Raw genomic sequence first — 22,227 nt, forward strand, 5'->3', positions numbered from 1 at the left:
GAGCAATTGTAGCTTAAGTAGTTCAAAAAACAAGCAAACAAAGAATATGCTTAAGGTTAATTGACATATAGAACATGTCTAGAAGAAAAATAAAATTTTTAAAGGCCAAGAGAGCAATATCAACAAAGGCTCAAATGCAAGCTACAAATATATTCAAACATGCATGAATGGATCAGACTGTGATATTTAAGAAAATATCAATTCATCTTGAGTTAATGATAATAGAGCCTCAAAGGTTGTTTGGGAAGGTAAGAGCCAAAATGAAATACATATATATACACAGTGTTTAATAGAATGAAGCGGAAGCTGCAAGTCTGAAGATGGTCAGGGAACTTGAAGATCATTATGACAAAATAGGCAAGAGAAAATTACTAACTTGATCTGATATGGCAGTACTAATCAGAAAGGCACTTTATCAGTTACACATGGAGAAGCACTTTTCAGGTATTTGTTGTCTAACTCTACTACTCATGTTAGGAAGAAAGGGGTAGAATCATTGATTACAAAACTGTCCTATCACAGGAAACAAGTTTGAACCCAAAGGAGTCTATGGGATAGCATGAGTGAGATATTTCCTGCAGTGAATCCTAGATGTGCAACAAAGGACAAAACTAACAAGGCAGGGCTCAGACTTGAACTCCAGAGTGCTAGCTTAGAGAGAGATGTACACACAATACTCTAGCAACGATTGGAACATTCAATATGCGGATGTTGATTTATAATAGTGCACAATTTAAACTTCTATAATGCAATGCTACTTCAATAAAGAATTATTTGGAAAAGGGTGCTCATCATAGGTAGGACTATGTAAGTACATTTTGGGAAAAAAACAGACAGGAAACATTAATGAAAATTTCTGGACATCCTGATGTTTCAGTTAAAGATGCTCCCAAATCAGAAACCAAATTTTATAAAAGTAGTCACTTTTATAAAACCAAGTAATTAAATGTCTCAAGACTAGACAGCTCACTGCTAGGACCTTGAGATTCAGTGATGCCCATAAATCCACAGTGTTAGGGGCCTCCAAGGTAACACCCTGTGCTGCTGAAGGATTTGAGGCCTGGTGCATGTAAAACATTCACCCTGACTTCTGAATTATCTCACAGATCCCTATTTATAACTACCAAATGCCATATTCCTAATAAGAAGCAATACTAATTTGTTGTTTCATGCTTGTTATTGTTTGTCTTGATTGCATTTTTGATTTTAAAATAATTATTTAGGAAATATCAAAAACATGTTTGTCAATTTTAAGACCAAGATTCTTTTCATTCCAGAACTATGTGCTAAAATATTTAAATGGATCAAGTTGTGTGGGGATATTATTGCCATAATTATTTATCTTAACCTACTAAGCAAGCTTATTCTAGTGTATCTGTTACAGAGTCTTATATCATACTACATTGAGTCTACCCTAGACACAAAAATGTTCTCCAAAATTTAGATGAATATTGACATGCTGGATGAATGAGGTGAATTTTTTTATGCACTTACAAGTGTTCTTTGTGATCAAAATAATCAGAGTAAAAATTATTATAGCTCTAACTACTGATTTATCTTCTATATACATTGATGTTTTATAATGTAGATTTTGTTATGTTTTATTAAATTGTTATGTAGTTTAATAATTATTGAACCTTATGTAGTGCGTTAATTAAAAAAGGCCTGATATGTTCAGCCAAGTTGAAAGACTAAATTGATTCTTTCTGTAAACAACTGCATACAAAATACCAAAAATAACAAATTGATTTACTTTTTTCTTAATTTGTTTTTATTTGTAGGGACACATCTGGCAATGCTCAGGAGTTACTCCTGGCTCGGCACTCAGTAATTTCTCCTGGCAGTGCTGGGAGATCATACCAAGGATCGAACATGGGTTCGGCCACGTGCAAGGCAAACACTCTACCCACTTTACTATCTCTCCAACCCCCAAATTGATTTTCTTATTTAATGAGACAGTCCATTGGAATACTTGCTTAAAAAATGTACTACTAGAAATTTACTTGAACTGACCAATAACTACCAATTACTAAAAGAAACGGCAAGACTTTTTCTTGAATTCCAACTATCATTTCTCTCTGACTTAACTTTTCTTCTCTCCTCACATGCTCCATCTTTTCTGAAAGCATAACTTAAACTTACTGATTAAACCTAAATATACTGTAGCTTACTTAGAATAGTTCTGGAAGGCAAGTTTCCTATCAAGATTTATCTTGTCAAACATGCCAGATGATCCTAGGATGGATATACAGATAGAGGTATAGATACATCACTCTATATGCCTTGAAGTTGTTTCCAATTTCTCTGACTATAAATAATCTCCCATTATCTTGGCATTTCATGAGCATCTTTCTTAAGGTGATTATTCTATATTGCTATTCACTATTGTTTCTTCTGAATCTATTCTATCCTTTCTATTACACGGTAAGCTCCTTGAAGATAATGTATATAGTTTTAGGATTTTGTTTTCTTCCCATGGGAACTGAAAATGATTTTTTGTAATAAATGAATGAACACAGAGATGAAAATGACACCTGCTACACAAAGAATAAAGATGAAATTGATCCCTGTCCAGATGGGAAAGATATTTGTACTTACAATCCAAATTGGATTATCTGTAGCCAAACGAAAATCAGCTGCATTGATTTTCTTTCCTTTGGTGGCCAAGAAGATCCTCGTAAGTCAAGGTCACAGTTATGTTTCATCAAAGAAAGAATGCTTATAGTATTTGACTTCCTGTTCTCTTATTCTGGGACGCATTTTAACATTTACCGATTTTATAGAAATTGAGAAAAACAATGAAATAATAGGAAAAGAAGTTTAAACATCGAATCACATCATGCAACAAGAAAATTTGTATTGTTAATATGTTTCATTGGGTAAGACGTTTGCCTTGCACGCGGCCGACCCAGGTTCGACTCCCAGCATCCCATATGGTCCCCTGAGCACCGCCAGGAGTGATTCCTGAGTGTAGAGCCAGGAGTAACCTCTGTGCATCGCTGGGTGTGATCTGAAAAGCAAATATATATATATATATATATATATATATAATATATGAAAATCAAATGTATATATATACATATATATGTTTCAGATACAAGCCTTTATAGACATATATATGTGTTGTACACTTCAAATCTTAACACATCATACAGTAATCTCATTAATCCATATTGACTTAATAGCAGTCATAAAAATAGAATCACAAATGTTTTACAAAAAAAAAGGTTAATGAATTCTACCTCATTAGGAGAAAATACACTTCGGTGTCTTGTTAAAGGAAATTCCAAGCTGGTAACATGTACTTGTCTGTGTGAGTGTGTATTGCTTAGTTGGGGTTTCTGGGACTATAATCAAGAGTAATGTTAAAACAATTGTTTATTTCTTTGCAGAATTAATTTATGTTGTAAAATTGTTTAGTTCCAGTAGTTAGAATTTTCCATAAAATTTCATAAATCTGTTGCTTAAGTAGACAAATGAAAACAAAAAATAGATTGCCCATATATGCTATCTTGTCTATGACAGTCTAGAAAGTTGCAAATTTTATAGAATTAGTTGTTTTCCTCCTACTTTGAATATGTGAAGACACACATTTATCTCAAGAAATTAAAATCAGGTTTGAAGTAAATACAGAATATGTGGTTGATAAAGTGAGAGTACAACATTTTCAGGAGATAATAATGAGTTTATTGGCACATATCTTCAGGGCATGAAATAAAATATGCATTGCATTTTGATAGTAATTTTGATAGATGTGACATGTTTTGAAATCCTCACTTTTGATTTATGTTCTTTAAATATTTATGTGTTCTCAAGAGCATTTGAACTGGTACGGTATAACTGTATTAGAGTTAAAGAAATGATGATAAAAAGGTCTGCTATACTGAGAATTGAGATTTATACAGACCATGTCAGCAAAACAACTTTATTACTTATGAAGAGACTTGGATTGTCCTGTTATTCAGCAAAGCTACATTTTGCTGATCCTTTTTCTTTTATTATTATTTTGTTCTTTCGGACATTGACAGGGAAGTTTCCATCAGGCCCAAAGTTATAGGAGTATGAACATGCTCAAATTCCTTCAAGAGTCTTCATACTCTGACCCCTTTATGATTAGGACCATACCAAGGTTCTTTTCTTCCAAGATCATACAGCTTCTATTAAATTCCAAGTATGTTAGAGAATCCATATTTCAGAAAAAAAAAGTTGGGTGTTAAATTTACTATATATTTGTCTCAAGTCTAGAGTCAGAGATTCTGGGGTCGAAGAGTATATTGATAGATAGTGCCGCAGATCACACCTTTCATTTAAAGATTTTTCTATTGTCTTATTTTCCAAAATACTATTATCAGCTTCCCGTGACATGAAAAACTTCAGCCCGGACTTTCCTAATGTAGTTAATGCTTAAAAAGATTGAAATACCTGTTAAGCCTCCCGAGTAATGAAATTGCAAGAGGACTCACACAGTAATGCACCCCTAGATAGGCTCACTTTGTAGCACTTCCAAGAGATTCAGTTCTACCTCTCAACAATGTTCCTGACCAAGACATTTATCCTCCTTATAATTGATTCTTCTCAAATACAATTGCCTAAAGAAAGGTACTTTGCCATGAATATTAGTTCTCTTTCTTTCACCTCACAATTAAACGTGAACAGTTCTAAGTCGAGAAAATGTATAGAGTTGAATCAGAATTCCCTCATTATACTAGATTTCAACATTTAAATTCAAATGCTTTACTTCCCAAGGAGAGGTCAGACATAGCTGATCCATGAATGACCATTTATAGAAAGATGAGAAAATGAGTTCCTCTCTCTCTCTTTTTTTTCCTGTTCTCTTGGCAACAAATTCTATATAAAAACTTAAAACAAACAAGACAATAACCCTTTGTGTTTGTTGATATTTAAGTTGTTATATTTTCACTGTATCTCTATTTTTTCACACAGACCCACTGATTTTAATTTGAGTCTCTCAATTAAAAAGCATATTATCTGCAATCAGAGGCCATTCAGCTCTAACAGGTAGGATCATTTCTATAAAAATGCTATATTTGAATATTATTTCTTACATAAATGTGTATGTCTATGCAGACAACTAAGAAAAACAAGCCCAGGTCTACAGCACACTTTGTATTTAAAAAAAAATGGTAACTTCTTTCCAAGTTTTGTGTTGTCTTTTGTTTTTACTCATTCTGTTTTGATAATTTTTGCTATTTTAACAATGCATAAAAGGATACATGTTAAAGACTTGGATGTTACATATACAGTTACAAAAACTTGGTTTAGTAAAGAGCATATTTTTCCTTCTATAAGCAAAATGTCAACTAAACCTTGCTTTAGTAGCAACTTTTTATGTATCCCACAACTATTTCCAGGGAATAGAAGAAATGTGATGTTAAAGAATCTAACCATTTCTGAACTAATTTTTAAAAATATCTATTCTTGGTACTTTAATATTATGATTGGTTTGATGATCCTTCCCAACTAACTTTTTTCCTTAACCTGTATGGAAGAAGATCAATAGACTATAAGAAGTTTTTAAAAGAAGAGGGAAATGTGCACTTAGTAACTTATAAGAATAAAATGAGTTTTTTCCTTCATGATATACCTATTTAAAATTGCAATCATTTGTAAATTTATATGTTTGTATGACTATGTAGGAAAATTTACTATAAAATTCACTTTTTGTTCTAAGACTATTTTAAAACAGCCACTTTTGGTAATTAGATAAGATGACACAGTGGGCAATCAATTTATCCTTCTTCTAAGGTGTATTATCCTGGCCAAGGCATAATAGTTAATTTGTGTGTCATTAGAATTTACCTATAAAATAAGGTTACTTGAGGTCGTTTACTCAGCAAGCTTTAATGAGATTCAATGTTACATCATGTAAGCATGAAACAATGTCTGGCATGAAGGAATCACTGCATGTTTGCTAATATATTGACAAAGGTTTTCTATGTTCTCTTTCTAAAAGCCTTAAACAAATCCATGTTCAGTTGAGCTGCTTTCCTATAGATCAGCTCAGGTAGATTATTGCTCCCTCCCAAATTTAGACACTAGGGGGCTGGAATGATAGCACACCAGGTAGGGCATTTGCCTTGCACAAGGCCGACCCGGGTTCGAGTCCCACCATCCCATATGGTCCCCTGAGCATTGCCAGGAGTAATTCCTGAGTGTGTGAGCCAGGAGTAACCCCTGTGCAACGCTGGGTGTGACCTAAAAACCAAAAAAAATTTAAAAAGCCAAATTTAGGCACTATAGTTTTTCCTTCTGGAGAAACTGAGGGATTGATTTCTCATTCAGGATTTTAAAAACACTGTGTTTCTAGAATACCATGGGGGAAAGCTCACTTCAAGGGTTGGTTGTTTAGCATGAAAGATAAGCATGTGATTCAGCTGTAAATGTTATGTTCCAAATGTCAGTGCTCCCGATGATGACCTTAGATGAACCACTTTATTTCCCCATGCCTTCTTATTTACCATCTGCAAAATATGATTTTTCATCCCATCTCAGGAGCTGGCAGATGCAAGTGAAAAACGGTTCGTGATTTCTTATGAGCTGTGGAAACAGAAGGCATAATATAGTTCAAGGTATTATGAGCTTCCAGATAAATCTTTCAACAATGGCACATGGAAATGATATGCAGGATTTCATTTAGGAAAAGAGCATTGGATGACAGAATTAGTATGTTTACAAACAAATAGCGGATTTTTTAATATCTTTACCAGTCCTCAGAGTTTCCTAGTCAAAGGTACGTGTATGTGAGAGCACAATGATGAGTATTACAATAGAACTAACTTCTGAGAAATAAAGTTTATGATTTTTATTTGTCACTCTATTTTCGACATACAGCAGATAGAGTGCCTGCACTCAAGATTTGTGCTTTCTTTCAATAAAGCGTAAACTCAGTTGAGGTGACACACCTCTGCACACCTGGGAAGAAGCATTGTGTCAAATGTCCTCATTAAGTCCAAGGACCTGTTTGCATGGAATTGCTCAATGTGAGGAAGGTAGCAGCACACCCTGACATCTTGACTGAAATCAGTGCCAGAGCTGCCACCAACGTGGCTGAGCAGGGCAATGACGTCTTGGGGAGGGGGGGGGGCTGATGCTCCCAAGGACCCCACACCTCTTGCAAATATGCATATCCGGACAATGAGAGAAAGCAGGGGTGAGAAGGAGAGAGGCTGCCTCTCCGCCCTCAGAGTACCTCTCTCCATTTAATGAGGTCAGTTGGGCGGCTACAGCTTTTGCTTCTTGCTAAGAATCCCTGGTCAGGGCACACACACACACACACACACACACACACACACACACACACACACGCACGCACGCACACGCACACAGAGAGAAAGACCAACAAAATAGACCATGTACCCGGTGAATTTAGGATCCTCCCTACATTAGCGGATTAAACCCACTCGCCACACATGCTTTGAGACGCTCCCAGTGATGCCCTCTTTGCAAAGCAGAAAAAGCAGAATTCCCCCCACATCCACCCGCCTCGCTCCCAGGAGCCGACGGACTCCACGTCGAGCCTAAGGAACAAAAGCCGACCTGGGTGATGCTGTGGTGTGCGGGACGGGAACCGTCGCTGGTGGCCAATGGGAACAGCTGAACCCTCCAAAGGGGCAGAGAGTCCTCTTGACCCAGCCTTAGAGAAAGGCTAGTCCCGCCATCCATCCTGGAGCCTTTGGCAGGCAAATGCAAGTCAGTAGCAGTTGCAACGATCTATTCCAGACCCTGTTTTGCAGCAGACCCCCCACCATCACCCCCCCAACACTCACACTTCCCCTCTCTGCCCCACTCCCTTCCCAAATCAGATGGGATCAGATTCCCAGAGAAGGGTCAGTCGCATCACCAACAAGTCTCCGACACTGCGAGAAAATTTCTGGATTCTAAAAATCAGGCCAGGCCTAGTCTGATTTGTTTTAATTAGGAATTGACACCCAGATAGAAAACAGGCTGGATTTGGGCTGGGGGACGCAGCTCCCTGCACTTGAAGATGAAAGAAACGCTGAGGAACGGAAGCGGGTGACCTCGCAGCCGCCAGTAGATGGCGCAAGAACTCTTCCCGTTCGCAATCTTAACCCTTGAGGGAGTGGTGCGTGGCGCCGGCCAAGTCCAGATGTATAGATACATACATTTGCCCATTTTTGAAAGAAACCTCCCATTTACATATTTGGGACCTGTTCAGCACGAAGACAAATGGGTCTGTTCTAGATAACTACCACCGATAAAGTAGTTTAACTGTGGCGCCCAGCGAGGGAAAAGAGGAGGGGGAGGGGGTGTGCAGTGGGAAGATGAAAGGGCGAACTATTTGGGGAAACCTCTGAGTCCCTCCCCACCCCAGCCCCGCCCGGGTCACGGGGGAAATCGGTTTCCCGAGCTGAAATAAATATAAATAACACACAAGGGTGTTACATAGACATGCGAACATATAAATGCCGATGTGCTGATAAATTCTGTCTAGATGCCCCCCACCTCTTCCCCCCTTTTCAATTAAATCGCAGGATAATAAATGCGAGAACGCCTGCCTGAAATATACTGCAACTACAGTAGTAACACATGTCCCATTATAACGACGTGGGCATCGATGAAACCCGATTCATTATCACCACGGTTTCCCCCCAAGCCGCACAGATCCTCCGATTAAAATATTTCTTTTTTTGCAAGCTGCCGTAGATTCCCAGGCTGCAAGGGAGAGCTCACTCACATAATATTTCTTGGGCTGCTTGCACAGGCAGCATCGATCTATTCTGAGAAGAGGGGGGGGGGAGAAACACACACACACACACACGCACGCACACACGCACACGCCATCGAGCCCCTAAATTTGCAATATTGTGGGGAGTTTGGCAGAGAGCGGTGCTGGGCTGGAAGAAGCTCGCTAGTGGTTTCTGGGGCTTGCTCTCACGAGCCAGCAGCGAGGTCGATTTTGGGTGGAGGGGGAAAAAAAAACGCACAGAATCCCGAGGAGCGGAGACTTTGTGCCCCCGTTGGCGAGATGGTTGAGTCCTCGTCAAGGTTGCTGTGGTATCCCAGAAACACCATTCACTGCGAGCTGTGACCGCGCACCCACACAGCAACAACTCCACTGCGCCGGGCTGAGGAGCCGGGATCGCGAGCTCGCGAAGAATATGAAAGGGATCCGCAGAGGGGACAGCCGAGCACAGGAATCCGAGCCCCCGGAGCCTGGCCCCAGAAGATGCGCTAGATGTGGCCGCCTCGACTTCGTGCTGAGCAAGAAAATGGGGATGCAAAGTGGATTTACGTTTTGGAACCTCGTCTTTTTATTGACGGTGTCTTGTGTGAAAGGTAAGTGGGCTTTCGGGGGTCCCCTTTGGCTGGGGGGCGGTGATGGAGGGGAGTCGACTGGTCGCCGGAGAGAGACGGTTAGCTTACTTTGCGATTTGCACGGATAAAATAATCATGATAATGCCGAAGAAGGAGTTGATTCACAGCCCCCCTTTTTCATTCCCCCCCTCAGTTAGGAAATGCATTTGGCTTGCCAGATTTGGCGTTCAATGCAGTGATTGAGCTTGTACTCAATAAATATTCTTGCAGTATGCTCAAACGAATACGTGAGTTGGTTCCTATAGCCTCTCTAACTAGTGAATATCCAGGCAGAATTCCTCTGCAAGACTTTTCTGGGTGGCTTATAGGGATTACCTTGGTGTCTAGTCAAACCAGTGGGGTTAGCTAGTTTGACTGGAACATTTAGATCTTTAAAAAAAAAAAATCGTGAATGCCTTTTAACCCTTTCAGGTCGGAAAGTTACCAACGGGCTAGGAAGATGCAGTTTTTCAATGCACTGGGGCACGGGGGTCTTGCAAATCTCTCCAGGCCAGCATGAATGTCTGCATGCATATGTGAATTCTGTGGGCTCTTGTGTCTGGGTCTACGGGGAAGCTTCCCTGGGTCCTGTGGTAGAGGTTTGGCTAAAAGAGGCTTTCCAGTGGCCTGAGAAGCCACCGGAGTGTAACCAGCCACCTTGGGGGATGAATGAAGATAGGAGGAAAGTCATTAGCCGAGGACCAAAAAGAAAATCCCCAGCAAGTCTCAGCGTTCAGACAGGTAGAGAGATTGTCACATGCCCAGGCAAGAGGAGGGCGTGGGTGAGATATCAAATGTATCCCTAAGCAGCTTGGCAAGGGCCAGTGCAGGGGTCTCTTCCGAGAGGAAACTGTCCTCGAGGAAGACACCGATCCCCAGTTCCGTTCCCCAACTTCTCCCGCACCCTGCAGCCCCTTAGTCGCTGCAAAGGGGACTCGGGAGATGTTTAGGACTCCTGCTCAGTTGGGAGGAAGATCACCAACCCATAGTCCCGGCATCTCCCAGGGACGCGACGGATGTGGCTTTCAGTGAAGCTAGTTTCAAACCCCGGGTGTCTGTGGCGGCTGGGGGAAGGGCGCGGGGGCGGGTGTGGGGAGGGTGTTTTGGCCCAGGCGCGCCACGGCTGTCAACACAAACTGGACGCTTCTTCCTTTGTAAAGGAGTGCCTCTCTGAACCGCAATGGGGCCGCGTCTCTATGAAACAGTTTATTGTCCAGCTTGCAGCTGGCTGTCCCCCACCCCAGAAGGCAGCCCATTTGCATTCCGTGGAAATGATAATTCATGTTTTGGGTGGAGGGAAACTGGAGGGGTTACCTCTTCTCCTCAGAGAACCCAGGATGGGTAGCCTGTCTCGAATTTTAATAGGCAGCCCAATAAGCCAAGAAGTCACCCCTGGTCTCCGAGCCAGCCACTGCCCTGTAATCCACACCTGCTCCTTAAGAGCTGGATTTCCAACCCCCCCGCCCCCCCTCCTTGATTGTGGAGTCTCAGCGCTGCTTGTAACCAAAACGCATGTTCCAAGCGGCATTACTCCACTGCCTAAAGCACACAGCGCGCCTCGGGAGGTTTACAATGGGGTCTGTCGCCGCCTCGACTTGCGAGGAGCCTCACAGCCAGGCTCAGTGGTCCAGCACCCGGAGTGATGTTCCAGGATGGCCTCGGGCTGCCTGCTAGACGCGCGCTCCGCGGGGGAGGCGCAAGACGCCGGCGACCGCCCCAGCCTGGGAGAAACATCGGGGTGGATGGAAACTGCGAGAAATGGACCGGGGGTTAAATGCGAGTTTTCCTGGGATACCTGTTGAGTCAAAGCACATTGGGGGCACAGGGGGGCAGGGGATCGGCGGAGCAGGGCGGGCGAGCCGGCCTGACAAACACCGAGCCGCGCCGCCAGCAATTACAGCCCGGCAGCCCGCACCTACCGTATTTTCCAAATAAGACGCGCCGAAAGAAAGGAAGGGCGCGTTAATTTACTTTCAGGCCCTAGAAACCGGATCCATCTCCTTGAATCTCTGCTAGGAGGTTTAGGACCGAGAGGATGGTCTCCACCAAGTGATGAGGGATTTGGTGAGACATTTGGTAAGACATTGATTGGTGTCACATTATGCTATGGCCCAGTCCAAATTCCATCTCCAAGTGACTGTTTTTAAAATGTTAATGGTAAAGAGCAATAAGGTCCTTCTTTGTCACATCTCTGCCCCTGAGAAGACACAGTCCTTTATTATACAACGTAGAATGCTGTTCTGAAATTTTGTGAAACAAACTTACAGAGGTTGTAAACGGAAGACAAGCTCCCCACTGCCAAGGGAGATGGTGGTGCAAATTTGGACTATTAGTGGGTCTTTCTTTCTTTAGATTGTCATTTCACCACATTCCCAAGGTTTTCATAAGGCCAGCACTGTTGCCTAGCTTTAAATGTTGTTTCCCTGAAAATCAGTCGATGCTTTTGTCCTCCATGGTTTCTTACGGGAGTGCCAGGCCCATGGGAAAGCTGAGAGGGGTTGTGTGACACCTATGGGTTTTGCAGGTCCTAATCTAGGCTGGTATGAGGGGTCTGCAAGTCCAGACACTCAGTTTTGTTGTCCCCTTCTCCCCCCACGTGAACAACTCTGTCCGTGTGGATTTCACCCCAGTCCACACTTTTCTTTTTTTCTACCATCTCACTTCTGCCTGCAACAGCGATGACAAAGAGGCTCAGTGGGAGAGCATGGCCAAGGCTTAGAAGAAAGAAAAAGTGGCCTTCCAAAGTAGGCCCCAGACTCGGGGATGCTAGGGTTGGGATGAGCCAGCCTTCAGTGGTTATTGCCCTTCCATTTAAATGAAAGGAGGTGAAAAGCACTCAATTGGTACTAAGGGTGGGGCTGGAGCCCTTAGATGAGATTCAAAAGGAAACAAGCGCGCCTACACACACTAGCACGCACACACACACAGACACAGACACACATGCACACATACATACACAGACGCACACATGAGCACACGCACACGCATGCAGAGGTTTCCGGAACGTTGCCTGCAGCTGTGGCGTTTGCGTTCAGGTCTCACCCAGACAGAAACTGTGAATCTCCCCAGACCTGCTCAAACGTCCCGCCCACGCGAGCAGACACCCGAGGGGCGCTTTCCCACGCTCCTTCTCCGGGATCCCGCAGGGACCGTGCAAGCCTGGCAGCCGCCGCCTGTGTCCAGAGGGCACTGACCTGGCTGGTTGGCAGCTGTGGGAGTCGTTGTGCCACCAGACGGCGGGGTTCTCGCCCCGGCCCCGAGCCCAGACTTCGAGAAGGATCTATGGTTTCCTCACGCTCTGGGACTCCTGAGTTCTTTGGAAAGCGCGGGGCTCACTCCCCTCTCCCAGGATGATTCTTTTCGCAAAGGGCCGGGAGTTCCTGGTTGTGAGAGAGCCACAAATGACACTCCCTTCCAGTTCCATCCCCAGCCTCCACGGGGGCCGCGTTGGGAGGTGTCAGCCCGCGCTCCTGCCTGGGGGGATTCAGACCCTCACTACCTGCTTGCAGGGCGACAGTCTGACCCGGCAGGGATGGGGTGAGGGGAGTGGGGACCTTTACGCCTGAAGGGAGTTTTCAACGCGGGTCCTGCGTTTAGAGAATAGTTAAAGCAAACAAAACCCAGTCAACTGTCATCACCACCTGCTAGGAGCCACCTTTGTGTCTCGGTGGCGCGTCCCAGATCCTCAACATTTTGTCCGGGGAAGGGAGGGAAAGAGGGGGGTGTCTCCAATGCATTTCCGCAGGGAAAATTGGTAAATGTCTACTGGGGGGGGCAGATTCCCTGAAATTTCCTGGGTTCAAATGTAGAGCGCAGAGCGGGACTTGGCCCAGGGCGCCGATGTTCGCGTGTGCCTGTGCGCGCGCTTGTGTTTCGGTGTGCATGCGTGAGTGTGCATGTGCATGCATGCGTGAATGTGCGTGCGCTCGCGTATCCGAGGAGGGAAAAGCATGGGAGGTGACAGTCCATAGATTGTCCCCAGACAGACTCGACCTGCCGGGGTACGGTGACCGCTGCTGTCTGCACGTTCGCCGCGGGCGCCCAACGGAGCTGCCTGCTCCCACTCGGACCCCAGCTCCAGAGCACTCACGCTGACAACTTCTCCTGAAACAGCAGCTCGGGGAGTTCGAGAAAGTCCCGGGGGAGCAGATCTCGGGGCGGAAGGGGGAGGGAGGGGCGCTGCGAATCTCCCTTCCCCTCGCCCCCACCCGACCTGCAGGGCTGCTGGGCCAAAGCAAACAAGCAGACCGGCAGTCGCAGGAGCTGGCAGCTTAACAGGGGTTTAGGAAAAGGCCAGAAGGACGGGAACTACAGCGGGTCCTTCCGACCTTAGGGTGGTCTCCTCTCGGCCGCACGGGAGCGGTCAGCTCTGGGCTGAAAGGGACTCGATGGGGAATTGCAGCGCATTGCAGAATAGTAATGGAGCAGGACGGGGGCCGGGACCAAAGAAAAGCTTCTCCCCAGAGCCCCGCGCTAAGGGGAAGCGTGGCGTCCCACCGAATTGCTGAGTGAACCAGATTTGCCTTCTGCAACAGCCATGAAGAGCTCCCAGAATTCTAGCTAAACTTCCCCTGAACGGTTACCTTGCAGCAACCCTTCTGAAATGTCATCTTGCAGCACAACATTTTCCTGAATCTTCCAGTGTCTGGGAGAGGAGGGTGCAGATGGAGTGTGGGACTGGCGGGGTGGGGGGGATAGGAATGGGGGGTGAGGAGAAGAGTGTACAAAGTGTATGAAGAAAAATAATTAAGGAGTAAGAAGCAGGTTTCAGCCTCTTAAAAACCTGATGGCAGCTCCCGGGAGATCCTTCAAGGAGAAAAGGAGAATTATTCAGTAAATTAACTACTCCAAGAGCATAGACTTAACTTCAGTAGTTATTGCTGTTCATAATATTAACTGTTGTTTCTATTTGTGGGATAGCTGGATAGATTTTAGCTCTACTGATCATTCCCCTGACCACACAAGTTGGCGTCTGCAGGGGCTGGAGCAATAGCACCGCGGGTAGGGTGTTTGCCTTGCAAGTGGTCAACCCGGGTTCCTTTTTTCAGCATCCCATATGGTTCCCCAGCACTGCCAGGGGTAATTTCTGCCTGCAGTGCCAGGAGTAACCCCTGTGCATCGCTGCCCGTGTGTGACCCAAAAAGAAAAAAAAAAAGTTGGTGTCTGTAGAAACAGTGAAATAATAAGCAGAGCAGTCACAAAAGACAACTATGCTTGATTCTAAATAAAATAAAGATTTCTTATAAGTGAGTTCTGATAACAGAAAACGGTAAGTGCCAGTGCAATTGATGATGCTATTATCCTCCAAGGAAAACAGATTCTATTGTCAAAAATACTGTGAGTGGAGCTCAAGTACACATACATGGAAATACTGAAATTTACCACCCTGAGCAGCAAAGAAACTTTTGTCTTTTGTGTCCCCAAGAAGTGACATTCTCTCCTGACTCATCAGGGTGTTCAGAATGGGCTTCAGCATATCAAGAGCTTTCAAGGCATTGTGTAATTTGGAAAATAGCATTAAAGAATCAAGCAGGAGGTTGCTCTGCACCTGTTACTTTAGGGAACAGAGCTAAAAAAATATGCCATCTTGTACTGTGTCTTCTTGTTTGGGTTTGGGCCACACCCAGCAGTGCTCAGGGAACCATGTATTGACAGGGATCAAATCCAGGCCTTCTACAGCTGAACAAGAGCTCAACCCACTATCCATGCTTTGCTCTCTTGTACTTGAAATGCCAACGTGAAATCCTAATGTACTTGAATAAAAACATTAGGAAAAACAATGATATAAAAATAAAACTTAAGTCTATTTGATTCTAGCTATGTTTGTATATTAAAATTATATACCTTATAATACAGCTTACTGCCACCTTTTTCCTAATAATCCAAAGTAGTATGTAGTTTTGGTAAACAATGGGAGTTCCAGCTTGGATTTTAGCAAGAATTATAAAATGAACAACATCATTAACAAATTAACCTTTTCTCCCTCAAAATGAGGATTTATAATATATCCCAGGTAGAACAATGGACTAGTCTACAAAACTTTCGCAGAATTAACATCTTTTAAGACTCTAATAATCTTTCAGTGCTGCCATCATATTGATTTTCACAGTAATTTCAAGAAAATAGAGTCGGCATCCTATGGAATCTAGGTAGAAACTAGATTCCCGATGCAGACACATTCAATTGGATTCCTTGGTAATCCATTACAGACATTGGTGGTTTTCACAGCTCTTCTCAGTTCTGGGGCTCTCCAAAGTTTGGGATCCAGTCTGGTGAAGTGAAAGAGCAAGGACACTGGACCCATAAGATAAATCAAATACTGATCAGACAATAATTGTCTTTGCAGTAGCAAATCAACTTTTCTCAGTTTGATACTCAATTTTAGAAATGTTAGAAAATTAGTGGATCTACAATGACATTTTACATATATATGTGTGTGAGTATATATACATATATGAACATATATAGATTTATACTCTCCTATTTCTGATATTATCATCACTATTATCAAAATATACTTCCAAGTTACCCGTGGCATATTCGATATGCCAAAAACAGTAACAACAAGTCTCATGATGGAGATGTTACTGGTGCCCGCTCAAGCAAATTGATGAGTAATGGGATGACAGTGACAGTGACTTCCAAGTTCAAAGTCAGTTCTCGTTCTACACTTGAGAAATACTCAGAAACTTTTTCTGATAACCCTTATAAGTTTTCTTCAGGAACTATGAGTCAGGGTCAGACTCATAGCTTTGAAACATGTTCCTGCACTGATTTTCATCTGCTGCATTTCAATATTGACTCATTTTACTTGTGATTGATTAGTGAACTTGCATTAATTTGTTAATTCATCTTGTCATAAATTGAAACACTGAGAAGGATAAAGCTATTCTTAAATATCAGCTAATTCACTGCTTATTTATTATGCTATAAATAGTCATATCTAGAAAGAAAAAGTAATGTTTACCAGTTTATAAAAACTATTAGCTCTAGAACAGAGATACTCTCATTGGGCTTTCGCCTTCATTTTCTAATATACCTTATCAATTTTTTAATACAGATGTTACTTATTATAGATGTTAACATATAAATATCATATGTGGGATTGGTAATGTAGGTCAATGATAAGTGCATGCCTTGCACATATAAATCTGAACCCTGGCACCACACACATATATGTAAAAATATCAGTGTACAGACTGATATGTTTTTCATATCTCAGGAAACTTTGATTTATTATACTTGACATCAAAATCTTATTTAATTGAATTGTCTGGGCATATTTTCTAATTGAGCAATCTTACATCTAAAAAAAGTCCCTATTCTTGAGCCAGAGAGATAATACAGGGGATAAGGAGCTTGCCTTGCACACAGTTAACCTCAGTTGAAACCTCACCACTGTATGGTAACCACCATTTCCAACATAATAGGGAATTCAGGAAGCAAGACCTGAGTACAAGAAGACCGGAGGGCAAAAAGAAAGCCCCAGAACACTGCTGGATACAACCCCAAACACCATGCCCAAACAAATAAAGTCTGTCCTTAATTTCCACGTTTTTATCACGTTCAAGTCACATTAAAATGTACGCACTCTTTCTCAGCTGATATTTCATCTATGCATTTTCTCATAAGACTGTTGCAAGACATCAGTGTCCTTCAAAACTCATGATAGAGGATTGGGGTATAACTAAGAAGTAGGGCACATTCTTCTCATATGCGTGGCTCTGGGTTTGATCTTCAGAACCACTAAACAAATAAAAACAGCTCCATGATAGAAATAATATCTTACAACTATTGATAGTTCAAAAATAATCATTAACAGGTTTTCTCCAGTTTTAGCAATATTTATGTTATATTTATATATCTAATTAATTTAGAGTGGGAGCCATATCCTGTGGTCCTCAGGGATTTCTTTTGGATTTGTCATCAGAGACCACTGTTGGCTAGGATCAGGGGACCATACGTAGTGCTAGGGACTGAACCCATTTCAGTCACATACAAGGATAGTGCTTTGTCGCCTATACCGTCCGTCCGGCCACTGTGATGCTATTAAAATCTTTCAAAAGATAAGTCTTTACTGATAAAGCTTTAATATTTGGCTATAAAATTTCCAAATTAATGACTACTAGCCTTAAGGAATTCTAAGACTAAGGAAGACTTACAAAGTGACTGAAGCAAAAAATCATGATTCTCTTAAAGTTGTTTGAAACTTTTAATTCTAAAACTGCAATGCTATTTTTTTATTTAATATTATACACTTTATGATCATAGAGTTTGAAGTGATAGTGAAGGCCAAGAAATAGTAGAGTGGGTAAGAGTGTAGGCTTGTATAGAGCTAACCCCAGGTCAAACCCCAGCTCCACATGTTGACTCCTGAGCACTGCCAGGGGTAAGGACAGAACACAGTCAGGAATAGCCCCCTGGGCACAGCCAGCTGTGGCCTCCACCTCACAAACACACACACACACACACACACACACACAAACTAATAAGGTAAGGTTTGTTGTTTGGAGCAGGGATTTTTTTTTTCACACTTTTTGGGTCACACCCGGCGATGCACAAGGGTTACTCCTGGCTCATGCACTCAGGAATTACCACTGGTGGTGCTTGGGAGACCATATAGGATGATAGGAATCAAACCCGGGTCCGCTGTGTGCAAGGCAAACACCCTACCCACTGTGCTATCACTCTAGCCCCTGGAGCAGGGATTTTAAGCCTTGCTTTTCGGTTCTATGCTCAGATAGATAGTGCTCAGGGGACCCTATGTGACACTGGGGATTAAACCGGAGTTGACCACATGTAAGGAAAGCATCTCACCTCCTGTACTATCTCTTTAACCTGGTGAGATTTCTTTTAAATTAATACATTTCAAAAACCACAGAATTGGATACAACTTTTATGGGCACTTTAAGTAGAAATTGTTTGTAACAGTGCATACATTAGCTCTTAAAGAATTTGCAAAAGCAAGGATTCCTGCTATAGTTTCTATATGATACAAGTTCATTCAGTTGAAACCAGCAGGCTCAGGGGCACTTCAAATAGAGAGAAAATATAGAACACTATATTTTGGGAAATGGTATCAGTGTAAAATTCTTTAGTATGTCCTTTGTTTGGGGGAAGCTCAGTGAGAAGCTCTTTATATCAAGTATATCAATCATATATCAAATAGTGGTTCATTACCTCATTTTTCTGCTTTGAGTTTAAATAGTCATTTTATGAGAGAGGGGTTACCTCCTATATGCAGATTCATATTTCCATTTAAAAATTAGGTACATTTTCTGACACTGTAGAATTCAGTTACTTTCTGAAAATGGATGTCTAGTAATTGAGTGAAACTTAAAGAATTTCATAAGTTTATAGACATATCAAAAGCTAAAAAAATTGTTACTCAATAGACTTTGTTATTACTAAGAGAAAACAGAGGTCCTGAAAAACTAGTTTAAAGGAAAGTTAGAATTCATATTCATTATTTATATGTATCTCAACCATAGTAATGTACAATCTCTCAGATTTAGATATGGTCTTAATTTTCATGTTCAGATACTCTACTATTTCCCTTATATGTACTATCCATAAGACATATATATTGCTTTGAATGTTTTCAATAGGTCATCTCCATTTTGATCAATTTTTCAGTTTATAAAAGACAGAGAGATTTATTCTAAGTTGGCAAAAGTCAGATAAACCTACAATCTGTCTCCAAATTTGTTTACTGTTATTCATCTCAGAATTTCATCTAATGTTGAGAATTAGCAGTCAAGGTCTCAATTTAAAAATTTTTTTTATTGTAATACTTCACTTTATTGACATTTTTAAGTTGCAATAGACATTTTGTTTCCATAATCTTGGTGAGACAAAAAAAAAAGGAACAGATTGATCATTTCATTATCTTGAGTTCATTTTAAATACCCTTCATTCACTTGTTTTCTTGTCCATAGCATACCGTAATAAATGAACAACTATGTTGTATTGTTTAATATCATTACTATTTCTCATATATATGGTGGTCTTCTTTCATACATGCTTTTGCATTACTTTGTTTGTAAGATTTGTTAGTTGAGAGAAATTTGAAGAATATAAATTTTGTTGTATTTTCTTGTATATACCATCAATGAGTTCCTGAAATTTCTTAAATAAATCAATGATTTTAAACTATAATTTTAAGCTGTAGTTTATCCTGAGAATATCCAGATAAAAAAAAGTGAATATGAGTCTACTTTAGTGTTATCCTTTTAAAACATTGTAAGATACACTGAAAAGACTGGAGCATCACATAATTTGTAATTTTTAGGAATAATTTTCTTCTCAGTGTTTATATTTCATATGCAGAAATGACTCTTCTAAATCTGTTTTTAGAGGTGTAATTTGAATTCCTTCCATATGTTGGTAATGAATTTATGCTGATTATCTGTGTGTTCTAATATTGAGCTTGTGTTGCTAAAAGCTGCATTTGTGAGATAACAGATCAAAGTTAGGAGAACAGGCATAATAAATACAACCGAATTTCCTGGAGATGAAACATACTACCTTGGATTTCTCTCTCTCTGTGCTCTGATGAAGTGAACTTTGTAGTTTAGACAAAATATTTAGTGTTCACTTATATGAAGAAGCCCCGAGTTATGGTTTTTGGCTGATGTCTAAATCAAAACAGCTGAACTGATTCAAATGTTTGGGGTAAACAAGTTTGCATCCAGGCTGCTAATTTCTGTGCCAACTTACAGCTTCACAGTTTTTAAGATGATGGAGATGATAATCTCTCTAAAATGAAGTTTGCAATTGGAATGCTGACAGGCCAATGATTACCTGTATTGAATTCTTGTTCAATGCTCTTTTCATGGTTAAAAGAAAATCTTGCATCTATAAATCCTACGGGTGCTTGAATGCTCCTTTTATCTGTTAAATCTTTTTTAAGGAGGTCAAACAGAAACTCTTAAAATCAATTTTCTAGTAGAGTGCTAAGAAATCTTTAATGCTGTATTAGTTTGGCAGTGTTCATTAATATATTAATAGGAAAAAATCAGACATGAGATTTTGAACTTAATTTTCAAATATTACCAATTTGAAAATCCTCAGAAATGAACCATTTTTCAATAATATGACAAGCACTATTTATTTTTACCTGAACTTGCCTAGTTTATTAAGTCCTACCTTAGAAAGTATATGATCTAATTATGTGATTCTTTTAAAAGCCAAATCCCTAAAGGCCTCAAAAGAAATTGGAAGATGGTAAATACATTCAGTTTTATCTTGTGCCTCTTTATGTATTTACCATGCTTCCACAACTTGCCTATTCATTTATACATTTTATCAACATTTTTTATATTGAATTGACTATTTTGTTATCGATAAAATTTTATTTGTTAGAAGTTGTTAAAAATATAGCAGCCAACAGATTTTTACATCCACAGAAAAAAGCCTTATCTGTCAATTCTTAAACTCATACATGCATTTCTTCGGAATCAAAACATTTTGAGGGTCAGTTTTTGTCAAGCTCTTATCTAGACTTTGAGAATACAGCAATAAAAATCTAACATCTACCCAAAGAGATGTCCTTATATTTAAAAAGGCTGTCTGTGAAATATCCAGCAATCTGGTTATTGTGAAACCATTTAGTTTTTTAGTGGAATTCTGTAATTAAAAATATCACTTAGTCCATCTTTATTTACATATCTTGTATATTAAATCTTTAGTCTATCAGATATGTATTAACATCTTATAGATATTATGTGAATCTCTCCAATTAATCATTTGAGTGATCTGATTAAATAGAATTTTCCCATGTAATTTTCAATTAAAATGTTTATTGACTCCCATCTGTTCAGAAAACTGATATTAACGAATTTATCCAATTTTAATGAAGATCCCACATGTATTTCTAAAACAGTGTGTTTGTACAGTTATATAATAGTTTGTGATCAGCAAATGGTGCTTCTTGCCCATCCTTTTGTTGTTGTTGTTGTTAGTTCCTGTCTCAGAACTCCACACTGACTTCCTAATACTTTCAAATTTAAATTAGAATCTCTGCCTCTTCATTTAGTGATTTACATAAAGCAAGCCTTGAGCAAACTTGTCAAGGTCAATTCTCACAAAGTACAAGACGAAATATAGCTAAATATAAACATAAGAGATTTTATCATAGCTTTTAATTCCTTGTTTTTTAACTTTGGAGATCGTATGTATCCAGGAAACAGTGTTTCAACAAGTAGGCTATTTTTTGTTGTTTAAAGTCTATAAATACAAAACAGGAGAAGGATTTATGAATACTTACATTGGAATGCTGGCAATTGATAATATCCTAGATCAGTGCCAATTTGGCTACACATGAGTTAAATAGAATGATCTCTCTATACAAGTTTAGGACATTCAGCAAAATGTTCTTGCATTTTTAGATTTTCTAATTCCCATCACATTGCATTGCTTTGAGGATCTGTATTACTTTAAGATTTACACCAACATCCTACTTCACACTTTCTATATGGTTCACTTGTTATTCTAATAATGATTTACAATGTATGAAACCAAATTTGTTGTTCACTAATGCTATTTCTATTTCTAAGCCTCAAAATCCTGACTATTAATGTAAAATGTAGCTCAAAGTTTTCCATTATTTACTTAAATTGCTATCTTCACTGCTTTGATTACTTCAAGAGATAAAGGAAAGCAACGACTTTGTGTAATATGAATTGGTATAAATTAAACTAAGGGATATATTCACATGTTCACCATGGTGATTTTCTAGGCTTCTACCTTTTTTCTTTTTCTTTTCTCCTTCTTTCCCCCCTTCCTTCCTTCCTCCCTTTCTTCCTTCTCTTTCATTTTGCTCCATGCTTACTGAGTTCTTACCCCTTTCTCTCTGCTCAGGAATTATTCCTGGTGGTGCCTAGGGGACCA

The 22,227-nt window shown here is 40.5% G+C and overlaps 1 protein-coding gene across 2 annotated transcripts in view; it reads left to right on the plus strand.

Annotated features, from left to right (window-relative positions):
• The first annotated feature begins 8,832 nt into the window (after nucleotides 1-8,832).
• Nucleotides 8,833-22,227, plus strand: part of CSMD3 (CUB and Sushi multiple domains 3) — a 1,180,343-nt gene continuing 1,166,948 nt past the window's right edge. Inside the window, exon 1 of one of the 2 annotated variants that reach the window (XM_004607658.2) lies at nucleotides 8,833-9,318. In XM_004607658.2, the coding sequence (XP_004607715.2) occupies nucleotides 9,141-9,318 (178 nt within the window). In that variant the 5' untranslated portion in view covers nucleotides 8,833-9,140. The remainder of the gene's footprint in view (nucleotides 9,319-22,227) is intronic. The other variant, XM_055125482.1, reaches the window with a different exon arrangement.

This window comes from Sorex araneus, chromosome 2 (genome assembly GCF_027595985.1).
Source record: "Sorex araneus isolate mSorAra2 chromosome 2, mSorAra2.pri, whole genome shotgun sequence".
Classification (NCBI taxonomy): domain Eukaryota; kingdom Metazoa; phylum Chordata; class Mammalia; order Eulipotyphla; family Soricidae; genus Sorex; species Sorex araneus.